This window comes from Perca fluviatilis, chromosome 6 (genome assembly GCF_010015445.1).
Source record: "Perca fluviatilis chromosome 6, GENO_Pfluv_1.0, whole genome shotgun sequence".
NCBI classification, from domain to species: Eukaryota; Metazoa; Chordata; class Actinopteri; order Perciformes; family Percidae; genus Perca; species Perca fluviatilis.
This window is the reverse complement of record NC_053117.1, coordinates 42123759-42137610: the sequence shown is the minus strand read 5'-3', so window position 1 is coordinate 42137610 and position 13852 is coordinate 42123759. Positions and strand designations below refer to the sequence as shown.

Here is a 13852-nt window from a genome sequence, read left to right as displayed (position 1 = left end):
CAGCCAGTCAGAGAGACTTAATGAGCCACAGTGTGACCAAGAAATGAGTGGAGCCGTTATACAGGTGGTGGGGATGGAGCAGTGGATATGACACGTGCCTTTGGTGTGGGAGACGTGGGTTTGATTCCCACTGTGATACACCACCCACTGTGGCCCTGTGTGTTGGACAGAAGCCCCAGCTACCTGACATGTATTGTAATGTAATAATATAAATCTCCATAAAGCAGAGGGGAGATGCAGTGATTGGTCATACTGACATCACACATCCTCTTCTTAATAATAGGCTGTATATGTTTCCTATATGAGATATGGATGTGCCCATTGGTGGTTTTAGACCCTTTTTAGGGGGGCTCAAGCATGTGTGTGTGGGGGTGTGTGTGTGTGTGTCTCTGTGTTTATGTGTGTGTTTATGTGTGTGTGTGCCTGTGTGTGTAAAAAAAAAACACCCAAATTCTATGAAAGTAGTGAACTGATCATTTATTTAATAATTTTATGTGTGAAGAGCGCTGTAGGGAACCATCCATGTTTTTATTTTTGTTTTTGACAACTTGGTTGAAAGAAACCCAAATTTCTGACACAGAAACTTTATGAAAATGGGTCAAATTAGACCAGAGGACAGAGTTAAAAATTACGGAAATCAACAAAAAATCAGAAAAAAGACCCAAACAACTGAATATTTCCTCTATAGGACACCCAATAGTTTGGGTGTGAAGACCAAGTCAGATAAAGACAAGGCTGACACATTTAGACATGTTAGGATAAGGGTTTCTGGAGGTTTTATTCTTCTTTTTCCACACGTTGTAGTGACTTCAAATATTTGAATACATAATACATCAAAATAGAAAAAAATGCTTTAATATATATATATATATATATATATATATATATATAATTTAAACATAGTATTTATTACAAAAATGTGAAAAAACGCTAATACATTAATTATTTTTAAAATATAAAAATATGAAAAATATACATAAAAAAATTAGTAGAAAAAATAAATAAAATATATATAATATAAATTAACATAAAACATTAAATTGGGAGCAGAATCTTACAGTTTTAATGGCTTTTTTGTTATCTCACGAAGTAATTGTCTTAATAGTTAGCACCATTTATTTATTGAATACTTTAAAGTGAATTTTTTTACTTTGGTAAATTCTTTTCCATGTTTGTGTCTATTTCCTGTATTCCTCATGTCATTGTATTTCTACCTACTTGAGTAATAAAATTTTTTTGACATTTTTTTTGAAAAAAAAACAGGAGGGGGAAGAGAGGAGCCGCGGCTCGTTCCGCCATGTTGGTATTCTCCGGTGTTAGTGAACGATGAGAGAGAGAGAGAGCGGCCATGGCCTTGTCACTGAGCGGAGACGAAGAGGAATATGATTCCGAGGGCGAGCAGGTCAGAGCGGCTTCATTCCACCATGTTTCCCCCAGTTTGTGTGTGACAGGCTCTTTGTTAAAAGGGTGAAAGAAAGAAAGAAGGAAAGATGACGGCGGAATGCTGTTGTTCTCAGCCGTTGAAGTTAACGTTTACGTCTCGCGCTAGTCTTACTTTCTGTTTCCAGCCGCGCTGAAAGGGTACAAATGTGTCTTTTTTTAACCCTGCTACAGTAAACCGGGTTATATAGCTGAACCGAGCTAAATGTTTCCGAGCTAAATGGACTCTGAGTCAGGATTGATGCCCGTTTAAACCGGTCCAAACACACCGTTCTCCTCCCGGGAAGCGACATTTTCTTTCCTAGGATGGCGAAGGAATGTCCCGCCCTACTCCGCCTCTGATTGGCTAAGACGCGTTGCCTTCGTCGGGTTTGATTGGTTAGGTTTAGACATGAGGACTTCTTTTATTTTCTTATATTTTAATTTATAATAATTTATTTTTAAGGTAATAAGGTATTTTCAGGCAGGCATTTAATAAATAATTCCAAGAAGCATATAAAACAAAATATAGAAAATAACATATAATACATAAATAAGAAATAAAAAAATAAGATAAAATAAATAAAGTTTATCAGGAGGTTTAGGTTAGAGCTGAAGAAGTGTGTGTGTGTGTGTGTGTGTGTGTGTGTGTGTGTGTGTGTGTGTGTGTGTGTTAGAGCTGAAGAAGTGTGTGTGTGTGTGTGTGTGTGTGTGTGTGTGTTAGAAACTAAGTGTGTGTGTGTTTGTGTGTGTGTGTGTTAAAGCTGAAGAAGTGTGTGTGTGGTTGTGTGTGTGTGTGTGTGGTTATGTTTGTGTGTGTGTGTGTGTGTGTGTGTTAGAGCTGAAGAAGTGTGTGTGTGTGTGTGTGTGTGTGTTGTTAAGCTGAAGTAAGTTGTGGGTGTGTGTATGTGTTGTGGTTATATTTGTTTGTGTGTGTGTGTGTGTTAGAGCTAAAGATTTCTTGGGTATGTGTGTGTGTGTGTGTGTGTGTGTGTGTGTTAGAGCTAGAAGTTTCTTTGGTGTGTGTGTGTGTGTGTGTGTGTGTGTGTGTGTGTGTGTGTACTAAATTTGTGTGTGTGGTGTGTTAGTGAGAGTGTGGTGTGTGTGTTGTGTGTGTGTGTGTGGGTGTGTGTGTTGATGGGTGGTTTGTGTGTGTGGTTTTTTGTGTGTGTGTTGTGTGTGTTAACTAATTTTTGTGGTGTGTGTGTTAGGCGTGTGTGTGTGTGTGTGTGTGTGTGTGTGTGTGTGTGTGTGTGTGTGTGTGTTATCCGTGTGTGTATGTGTGTGTGGTTATTTGTGTGTGTGTGTGTGTGTGTGGTGTTGTGTGTTTATTTGTGTTGTGTGTGTGTTTGTGTGTGTTGGTGGTTGTGTGTGTGTGTGTGTTTATTTGTGTGTGTGTTTTTTGGGTGTGGTGTGTATATTTGTGTGTGGTGTGTGGTTGTGTGGGTGTGTGTTGTGTGTGTGTGTGTGTGGTTGTGTGTGTGTGTGTGTGTGGTTGTGTGTGTGTGTGTGTGTGTGTGTGTGTGTGTGTGTGTGTTAAGGCCGGGACACATATAGCCGACCGTTGACAGAAGACCTCGTCGATATGATCAGTCTCGTCCAGAAACCTGCCTCAGAACAGACCAACGAGACCAGAGGAGACGAGACTAATACGTCTCCATAACAACAGGCCGCGCTACTCTGTAATGTCGCCCAAGAAATGAAAACCGGCAGCTGATTGGACGAACGCGTCACATGGGTTTGTTTTCTCCGGATATCGAGAGCCAGACTGTCATGGTGGCTGGTTCAGAATACGATCTCATATTGGACTAAAATAGTTCACCGAAACGTGTTTCTGAAAACATTTTCAGTAGTGATGCACCGAAATGAAAATTCTTGGCCGAAACCGAAAACCGAAAAAAAGAGGAAACCAAGACCGAAAACCGAAACCAAAACACCGAAAGAAATTAAGCCAATTATTAGTACCATTGCATTTATGGCTATGACTGTGTACTAACTTTACTAAAATCAAGGCATTGCAATGGTATAAATTAATATTAAAGTTTAATTAAAAAAATATCTAGCAGAAATATGGCTACAATCTGATACAGTGTATATATATATATATATATATATATATATATATATATATATATATATATATATATATATATATATATATCTATCTCCTAAGAACAGAATAGCTTACCTATTATTATTATTATTATTATTATTATTTGAGGCACTTTCTTGCAGGATTTCACTGAACATATCAGACAGCGAGGGTGCATGCCCCTCATCTTGTGCAGAGAGACGAGTCTTTGTTTCTGCGCTCTGATCTCCTCCTGCTGGGCGCCGCTCCATCTCCATGGCGACCTGGATCATTTCTCGTGCGCCCTGCTTTATTTCCGCATCCAAGTTAATGGTCTTTATAACGCGGATCAAGTCCAGTCGCGATGAAGTGCCGAGGATCCGAACAGATCTCCCTGAAACGTGTGCTGACAGACTCTAAGAGCTACTTCTCATTGTTTTCACTGCGTGGTCCGTCTCCTCCTCGTTGCCTAGGAGACGCTTTGCAGGTGGATCGGGTCGGGTACTGACACACGTGCAGGTCGCGGTTTCCGTTTGCGTCATCGCAACATTTTCGGCCGTATTTTTCCGGTGATAAAAGTATTTCGGTGGCCGAATATTCGGTGCATCCCTAATTTTAAGCGAGAAATAGTAAGTAAGTAAGTAAGTAAATTCTATTTATGTAGCACATTTAAACATAGCGGAGCTATCCAAAGTGCTGAACAGGGTAAAAGCAAAAACAAATAAACAGTAAAACAGCCAACAAGACAAAAGACAGCATCAGAAAACAATTTAAAAGGCCGTGCAGTTGCTGAATCTGTCTTCATTTCAGCTCAACAAAGGTCAGTTTAAAAGATTTTATCAGATTTTGAGAGACTCTAGTCACCTCATTCCTGCTCGTCATTTCCGGGTGAGTCCCGACTGCCCTGCCGCCGACCGAACACGTCAGGTCGGCCAAAATGAACGGCGACAGCCCCCCCAGACGGACGACGGCACGGGACGCACCGAACAGACTGGAGTCACCGACCTCGCCAGACTGTCCCACGGCCGATAATCGGGTTATGTGTCCCGGGCCTTAGAGCTGAAGATCTGTACCCTAACCCGACAGGACCCGCCCCTAGGCTCGTGGTCAGGTGGTCAGTGTTTTGGTTAGAATGGATGCTGAGGACGAGAAACGGAGGCTGGCCGATAGCCGTCGTTAGTCATGAATAAATTATGTTTAAAATGTATAAATGACTCATTCTTGGCAGTAGAGCTGTGTGCTGTGTGCACATTTGATTGGTTTCAGGCTTTTAAAAAGCTGTCAATCAAAATGTAGTTATCGGGCTCGGGCCTGGTTGGTCCTGGTCGGTCCTCGTCTGGCCTTGTTGGGCCTGGTTGGTCCTGGTCGGGCCTGGTTGGGCCTGGTTGGTCCTGGTCGGGCCTGGTCGGGCTTGGTTGGTCCTGGTCGGGCCTGGTTGGGCCTATCTTTTAAAGCCCGATTATAGCTCTAGTTCAGGCGTCCTTCCTCAAGATAATGTAACGTTTCCTCTCTCTGATGCTGAGTCAGCGTTTTGTTCTGAGGAACAGGTCCCACATTCCTGAGGGATGACTGCACACTTACAGTAAACATGACTCAGCAGATTAATGCTTTCATTTATTATCGGAGAGAAGCAGCATCTGATGTCTGCAGGTACAAGACATGTCAGTCAGACAGACAGGCAGGCAGGCAGGCAGGCAGGCAGGCAGGCAGGCAGACAGGCAGGCAGGGAGGGAGGGAGACATACAGAGAGACAGAGAGAGACACAGACAGACAGACAGACAGACAGACAGACAGACAGACAGACAGACTAGCATTATGGACCGATATATCCCAGTGTTGTCACTAGCCTTGTGGAAGACTGAAGTTAGAGCAGATAATTAATATAATATAACGCTCTAAAAGCTTAGAGACTAAACATAAAGTCCATCTACCATCACCAAAAGTCCTTCAGTTAGATTTATTCAGCTTAGAGTTGGCACCTACATCTCATAATAGAGTGTGATTGGTTTAAGGTTCGGGTAGGAATCCCAGGGTAAGCCAATCAGAGGCAGAGGAGGGCGGGACATACCTTCGCCATCCTAGGAAACCTATACGCTCCATCTCTCATGTTAGCCACAGCCGCCTGCCTCTTCATACACACTGCCATCTTGTTAAGGTACAGACTCAGGACATCAGAGTCCCCCGTTAGCTGCTCAGAGTCCCCCGTTAGCTGCTCAGAGTCCCCCGTTAGCTGCTTGAGTCCCCCGTTAGCTGCTCAGAGTCCCCCGTTAGCTGCTCAGAGTCCCCCGTTAGCTGCTCAGAGTCCCCCGTTAGCTGCTCAGAGTCCCCCCGTTAGCTGCTCAGAGTCCCCCGTTAGCTACTCAGAGTCCCCCGTTAGCTGCTTGAGTCCCCCGTTAGCTGCTCAGAGTCCCCCGTTAGCTGCTCAGAGTCCCCCGTTAGCTGCTCAGAGTCCCCCGTTAGCTGCTTGAGTCCCCCGTTAGCTGCTCAGAGTCCCCCGTTAGCTGCTTGAGTCCCCCGTTAGCTGCTCAGAGTCCCCCGTTAGCTGCTCAACGCTACGCTAATCCCTGAATATCATGGACCTGTCAGACTTGTTCCCCCTGTGTGTTTTAAGAAGGCTTCAGGCAGTGACTATGGAGGGGGATGGGGGGGGGGGCAATGGACTGGCTCTACTTCTGTCTCCTGATAGGCCAGGGGTTCCCAAAACTAAATCACCTGGCAACCATAATGGTTTGGTTTTACCTCCGGTGGAGTCTAAAATATACCGGTATCTGTACCGGAAAGTTGATGCACCAATCTGATACCACATGATTTATCAGACAGACAGACAGACAGACAGACAGACAGACAGGTCATCTTTGCTCGAGTCCCATCAAGTCTCCAGTAGGCCTGCAGGATGTGAGGAGAAGATCACCTTGGTGATTATGGGATGGAAACTCCAGATTCTAGAGGCTGGAACAGCATGTTCTCTTATGGTGGTTGTTGTTGTTGTTGTTGTTGTTGTTGTTGTTTAACCGGCTATACGTGATCGGCCAATGAGGAGCCTGGGGACTTCCTCTCTCTGATGCTGAGTCAGCGTTTTGTTCTGAGGAACAGGTCCCACATTCCTGAGGGATGACTGCACACTTACAGTAAACATGACTCAGCAGATTAATGCTTTCATTTATTATCAGAGAGAAGCAGCATCTGATGTCTGCAGGTACAAGACATGTCAGACAGGCAGGCAGAGAGAGAGAGAGAGAGACAGGCAGGCAGAGAGAGAGAGAGAGAGACACAGACAGGCAGGCAGAGAGAGAGAGAGAGAGACAGACAGACAGGCAGGCAGAGAGAGAGAGAGAGAGACAGACAGACAGACAGACAGAGAGACAGACAGACAGACAGGCAGAGAGAGAGGCAGGCAGACAGAAAGAGAGAGACAGACAGAGAGACAGACAGACAGACAGACAGACAGACAGACAGAGAGAGAGGCTGTGTGTGTGTGTGTGTGTGTGTGTGTGTGTGTGTGTGTGTGTGTGTGTGTCATTTCTGAATTTGAGATCAATAGTCTAAAAAAGTCTAACCTAATAAAAAGAGGGCCGCTGCCTGCCGAGAGGTTATTTTTATCATCTTTAACAGTTTTTTTTATCTTCAAACAGTTGCCATCGGCGAGGCAAACGTGTTGCCACGGTAACCTCTCCTCCTGCTGGAAGACGACTCGCTGTAACGCTTTACACTGCTGTCATGGCAACAAGAGAAGAGACTAAAAATACATGTTAGGAAGTCACAGACAGGAAGTGTGTGTGTGTGGCTGTGTGTGTGTGTCTCTGTGGCTGTGTGTGTGTGTCTCTGTGGCTGTGTGTGTGTGTCTCTGTGGCTGTGTGTGTGTGTGTGTGTTTGTGTGTGTGTCTGTGTGTGTGAACTCTTCTTTCCTTCCCTCCATTATTTCATCCCTCCTTTCTTCTATCCTCCCCCCCCCCCCCCTTACTAATTTCGTTTTCACATGTCTCTGTGTGTCTTCCAGCAGCGGGCGGCCAACCGGCCGAAGCCGAAGGCGGGGCCATCGGCGGCGGTGAAGCTGCCGTCCAACCGCAGCGCGTCGGGAGCCCGGCGGCGGCGGACGCGATGCAGGAAGTGCGAGGCGTGCCTCCGCACCGAGTGCGGCGAGTGTCACTTCTGCAAAGACATGAAGAAGTTCGGAGGACCGGGACGCATGAAGCAGTCCTGCATCATGAGGCAGTGCATCGCTGTGAGTCATCTACGTAACGTGTGTGAGTGAGTGTGTGTGTGTGTGTGCTTTGTGTGTGTGTGTGTGTGTGTGAGTCTGTGTGTGTGTGGGGTAGAGAGAGAGAGTGTGTGTGGTAGTGTGTGTGTGTGTGGTAGAGCTGTTTGTGTGTGTGTGTGTGTTTGGTAGAGAGTTGTGTGTGTGTGTGTGGTAGAGAGTGTGTGTGTGTGTGTGTGTGTGGTGAGCCGCGTGTGTGTATGGTAGAGCGTGTGTGTGTGTGTGTGTTTGGTTGAGTGAGTGTGTATGGTAGAGCGAGTGTGTGTGTGTGTGTGTGTGTGTGTGTGTGTGGTTGAGTGAGTGTGTGTATGGTAGAGCGAGTGTGTGTGTGTTTGGTAGTGTGTGTGTGTGTGTGTGTGTTTGGTAGAGCTGTGTGTGTGTGTGTGTGTGTGTGTGTGTGTGTGTGTGTGTGTGTGTGTGTGTGTGTGTGTGTGTGTGTGTGTGTGTGTGTGTGTGTGTTTAGATCTTTAAGTTAACAAAGCTGAATGTCTGTGCTGTGATTGGTGCAGCCGGTGCTGCCTCACACGGCGGTGTGTGTGGTGTGCAAAGAGGCGGGAAAAGAGGACACGCTGGAGGACGAGGACGACAAGTTCAACTTCATGTTGATGGAGTGCTCCATCTGCAACGAGATCGTCCACCCCAACTGTCTCAAGGTACACACACACACACACAGACACACACACACACACACACAGAGACACACAGACACACACAGACACACACAGAGACACACACAGACACACACACCCTCACTGTTGTTGTTGTTGTTGTTGTGTCAGGTGAGCGATGCGTCCGGAGTGGTCAACGATGAGCTCCCTAACTGCTGGGAGTGTCCCAAATGCAACCACGCGGGGAAGAGTGGGAAAGTGAGTAGAGCTGTGACTGGGTCAGAGGGCTGAGAGGAGGTCATGTGACTGGGTCAGAGGGCTGAGAGGAGGTCATGTGACTGGCGCTCTGGGGCCGGGCAGCCTTCACAACAACCTCCGGTACCAAAGCCTACACCGGCACTCAGATACCGGTTCCTGGACCAAAAGACATTACAACATTAAGGGTCGTTACACAGTCAACGCATCGGTACGCGTCCGCAAGGCTATGCATCGCTACGCTTCGGCCGCCATTACGCGTCGATGCGTAGCCACATGTGTCGACCCAGTTTTTGATACGCGACGCGCCGGTGCGCACAATACTACGCGTTGTCGGTGGGGGCGACACTGCATGTATTGTAGTAGTGCCCTATATTTAAATATAGGATACTATATTTAAATATAGGATACTATATTTAAATATAGGATACTATATTTAAATATAGGATACTATATTTAAATATAGGATACTATATTTAAATATAGGATACTATATTGTACATTATCCAAAAATATTGAATCAAATTCATCAAACATAGGACTACTGAGTCACATTTTTTGGTATGTATCAGCTGTGTGTGTGTGTGTGTGTGTGTGTGTGTGTGTGTGTGTGTGTGTGTGTGTGTGTGTGTCTATGCTGTGTGCCCTCCTCAAGAAGCTGAAATAGCGTACAGCAGGAGAGAGAGAGAGAGAGAGACCCAAATGTATTTATATATTTTTAAAACCTGCTAAACCATGTTTATGCGACCTTTTATTAATGTATTGGTCAGTGCTAGCCAATCGTAGCACACTGTACTGGTGGGGAAACACGCCAGCATCTGATAAACAGAAGTCAGCCAGCCAGCTGCTCCCTGACGAGAGCCAGTCTCTCCGGGAGGGTCTGGCTCTGCCGACCGAGCACCGTGGAGCGCTCTGCTGCCCCCTGTAGCGTGGGCGGTGTATTGCATTTCACGCATCGCCCGTGACGCTTGGGTCTACTTGCGTCCGCTGTTTAGACTATGAAAGGGAGCGCGTTGCTCGCGTTGACTCTGTAACGGCCCTAAGACACAAATAGTTTATTTCTTTTTCAGCTCAGAGAGAGAGAGAGACAGAGAGAGAGAGAGAGAGAGAGAGAGAGAGAGAGAGAGAGAGAGAGAGAGAGAGAGAGAGACAGAGAGAGAGAGAGAGAGAGAGAGAGAGAGACCTACAGAAAGAGACGGAGAGAGAGACACACACACACAGAGAGACAGAGAGAGAGACATACAGAAAGAGAGAGAGAGAGACCTACAGAAAGAGAGAGAGAGAGAGAGAGAGAGACACACACAGACAGACAGAGAGAGAGAGAGAGAGAGAGACAGACAGACAGAGAGAGAGACAGACAGACAGAGAGAGAGACACAGAGAGAGAGACAGACAGAGAGAGAGAGACAGAGACAGACAGAGAGAGAGAGAGAGACAGAGAGAGAGACAGACAGAGAGAGAGACAGAGAGAGAGAGACAGACAGAAAGACAGAGAGAGAGAGACAGACAGACAGAGAGAGACAGACAGACAGACAGACAGACAGACAGACAGACAGAGAGAGAGACAGACAGAGAGAGACAGACGGAGAGAGACAGACAGACAGACAGACAGACAGAGAGAGACAGACAGACAGAGAGAGAGTCCCGTATGTAGACCAGTATGTCCCCCCGCTGGTGTTAGACTAAAGGTATAAAGTTGTCTCCCCCGTTTTGTCCCCTTTTGGTATTGAAGCAAAAACGGGGTCCAGGCTTCAAGTACGCGTCCAACCTCCCGGGCTCTCTGCTGCGGGAGCAGAAGCCCGCCAAGGAGGACGCCGCGGACGCCACGGCCGCCACGGCCGCCGCCACGGCCGTGTCTGCAGCGCGGCGCCGTCCGGAGAGAGACGAGACGCCGCGGTCCAGAGGCGAGGACCCTCAGCCGCGGCCCCAGCCGCTAGCGCCGCTGCTACCGCTACCGCTACCGCTGCTGTCCCCGCGGCCGCGCCCCGAAGACAAGCTGAGGAAGAAGAGGAAGCTGTTCGACGATGACGAGGAAGAGGAGCTCAGCGGGAGGAAGAAGGTGGGTGCTGCTTACGCTCGGGGTTCGTACTACTGCTGCTCGATGATGGAGGGAAAAAACCTAACCGCGATTATTTCGGTCAATATTGAAATCACGATAATTTAACACGATTACTCGTTGACTTCTGGAAAGATGTTGCAGTTACTGAACTTAAAAAACAGTGTGAAAAGTTAAATAAATCAACCGTTAAAGACCTAGAACTGTGAACGTTGCTTTAACACATTCAGAACAAGAGAAAAGAAGAGTTTACTTGCAAATCGTAATAAGCTAAATAATTGTTTTTTTTTTAGATTATTCAGTTTTTGTGATCATTAGAAGACGAAATCATGATCATGATTAAATTTCGATTAATTGCACAGCCCTGGTTCATACGTTTTGAAAAAACCTGGAAGAGTTATGGAATAAAAAAAAAAGAAAATGCAAATTCCAGGCCTGGAAAGGTTTTGGAAACATAAAAAGACCCAGAAAGTTTTGGAAAAGTCATGAAATGTCTTTTTTTTTTTTTTTTTTAAACACCGCTTAATAACATGTGATTAATAAATGTATTTTCTCCTGGTCTTAACCTCAACGCTTTGTATTCGGGGAGAGATATGTAAGAATCCACTATGAACCACAGACATTATCATTTATTTATAGTTAAACCTCTGGAGCCGGGTTGCACCAACAGGGCTTTACTAAGCCTGGTCCTAACTGCTAAGTAGGTCTTAGTTAAGACCAGTCTTAAGAGTTGACCTAACGTCTGTTGCACCAACCAAACTTAAGCCTAGGCTTAACTACTGCCTGGTCTTAGCGCTATGCCGTCCATGTGTTGTTGACCAGCAGCGTACGCTGCTAGGTTACGCTGTAACGTTGCTAGGTTACGCTGTAAACTATCTTCCGCTGTTTTGTTAACTTGTAACGTTAGTCGTATCAATGGAGGAGCAAAGAAAAAGAAAGGAAAATTTCACCGACATTGAGATACGAAAGTTAATAGAGCTGTACAGTCAGCACAGACACACACTGACTGCCAAGCAATCAAATACAATAACAAACAAGAAAAAACAAACAACATGGAGACAGATAACGGAGGCGATTAACGATTGCTCTGACTCCGGCTGCCTTCGGACAGAAAGCGATGTAAGAAAGAAGTGGAAAGACCTCCTGAGCAAAGCAGAAAAAGATTTGTCTGCAAAAAAACACCACCCGACCGGCGGGGGTCCTCCCCAAAAACTTCCGTGTACAGTACCATCATTGTGGATATCTTTGGAGAGGATTCCCCGGCTTTTATTGGTTTGGTCGGTGCGGAAAGTGGCGGTACCGACATGGAAGAAACTGCTGTCTCTCCAGAGATGGATGTCGATCACTACGCGCAGAGTGTGATTTGTGAAGGTGTGTATATATATTAGAGTAGCCTAGAATAACAGTTTTAGTAGTTGTCTTATAACAATAGGCATATGACATATTATCTGTATTTTTAGACTCGATGGAGTACCCAGTCACTCCACAAAGTTTCTCACGAACACAGCAGCGGTAGCAACCCGGTGAAACGGATGAGGAGGCTGGATAATCTTCAGCAGACACTTCTTGAGAAAGAAATTGTTAGAGTGGAGACTGAAACAAAAAAATTACAGACCGAGCAGGAAAAGTTGGAACTTGAAAAACAAAAGATATTGTTAGAAATACAGTTGCTCCAACAACAGATAAACAGGTCATCTTCGCCTATTTCTGAAGAGGATGGGCGGTCTTTTGTAATTCTGTAAATAAGCCTAATGGCAAATTGTGTACAATGAATCAATGACAAATAAAAAAAAGTTTATTATAGACCAACTGGACTTTCTTTGTGGCTTATTATGGTTTACAACCTGCAGATAATTGGCAGAATTATTTGTAACATTTATAAAGCATTAATAATGCGCAGTACCGCCCAATCGACATCGTCATGCCCTGCATGGTCCACAGGGTCGACACCTTCCTCCGGCACCGGCTGATGGTGTTGCCTGGAAGAGGGATCCTCTTGGTGACACAGATGTTGTGGAGGACAGTGCACGCTGCTATTACGGTGCAGACTCGCTCAGGGTGCATCCGCATCTCTCCATGAAGACAATGAAACCTAGAAAAAATAGTCAATGATTACTGTAAAACCTAAATGTGTCACTTTTTTACTATTGATAAATGAGCAAAACTTGGTCACTAAATATTTAACATTACATTTTTTGGGATTATTTTGACGATCGCCATATTCGTAGTCTTTTCGTTTTGAATTATATTGCTATATTTGCTTCTTATTTATTAAATACAGGCAATTGGTTATGGTTTATGAAAAATTTATTAAAATTATGATACAATTTATCCAAAACGAAATTCACTTTAATTCACTGTTCACTTTTCATAATCTAATATATTTTAACAAATATGAAGCAACTGCTAGCGCCCATGTATATAGTTTTCAGTGATCTAGTGACAGCACTACATCAGCACCATGGATAGGGGAACAGACACTGCGGAAAGGATTTTACCTGCGCTTTGAGGACCTCGATGCAACCGCTCAACGAGTGACCTAGTGGTGGTGTGGATGGTGTTATACCGTCGTTCTTGCTCAGTCCTCGGAGCAATTATAGGCGTCATCAGCCAGTGTTTCAGTGGGTATCCACTGTCGCCGAGAAGCAGCCCGTTTACTCTTCCAGCCTCAAAATCCTGGTATAACGCACTCTCCCGGAGGATGCGTGCGTCATGGGTAGATCCAGGCCATCTCGCCACCAAATTAAAGATTTTATAATTGGCGTCACAAGCAATCTGCACATTGATTGAATGGTACCCTTTTGCGGTTGACATACAGATACTCATGATCAGATAGTGCCTCGGATCCGGACGTGAGTCCCATCGATGTAGCCCACAATACCAGGAATGCCAGAGGCCCGGCGGAATCGGTGTTTCATCACCGCAGACTCGGCCTCAGTGGGGAGGTGAGCAGATCGCGGAAGGCGACGGCTCAGTGCCAGTGACACTCTGCGGATTGCCCGGCATGCGGTGGATTTGTGGACATTAATCATATCTCCAACAGTGTTTTGAAACGCACCATTTGCATAAAAACGTAGCGCTATTAACAGCTGTAACGCTGGTGTCAATGCTGCGTTGTGGTTCGATACATACTGTAAGTCGGGTGACAGCTCTTCAACAAGTTCATATATATCCCTCCGACAGAATCGA

At 45.6% G+C, this 13852-nt stretch overlaps 1 protein-coding gene across 1 annotated transcript in view; it reads left to right on the top strand.

Moving 5' to 3' along the window:
* Positions 1-1271: 1271 nt before the first annotated feature.
* The window catches only part of LOC120561110 (lysine-specific demethylase 2B-like), a 24592-nt gene continuing 12011 nt past the window's right edge, over positions 1272-13852 (top strand). Inside the window, exons 1-5 of the mRNA XM_039804062.1 lie at positions 1272-1402; positions 7488-7712; positions 8255-8398; positions 8525-8611; positions 10340-10666. Of these exons, the coding sequence (XP_039659996.1) occupies positions 1349-1402; positions 7488-7712; positions 8255-8398; positions 8525-8611; positions 10340-10666 (837 nt within the window). The 5' untranslated portion in view covers positions 1272-1348. The remainder of the gene's footprint in view (positions 1403-7487; positions 7713-8254; positions 8399-8524; positions 8612-10339; positions 10667-13852) is intronic.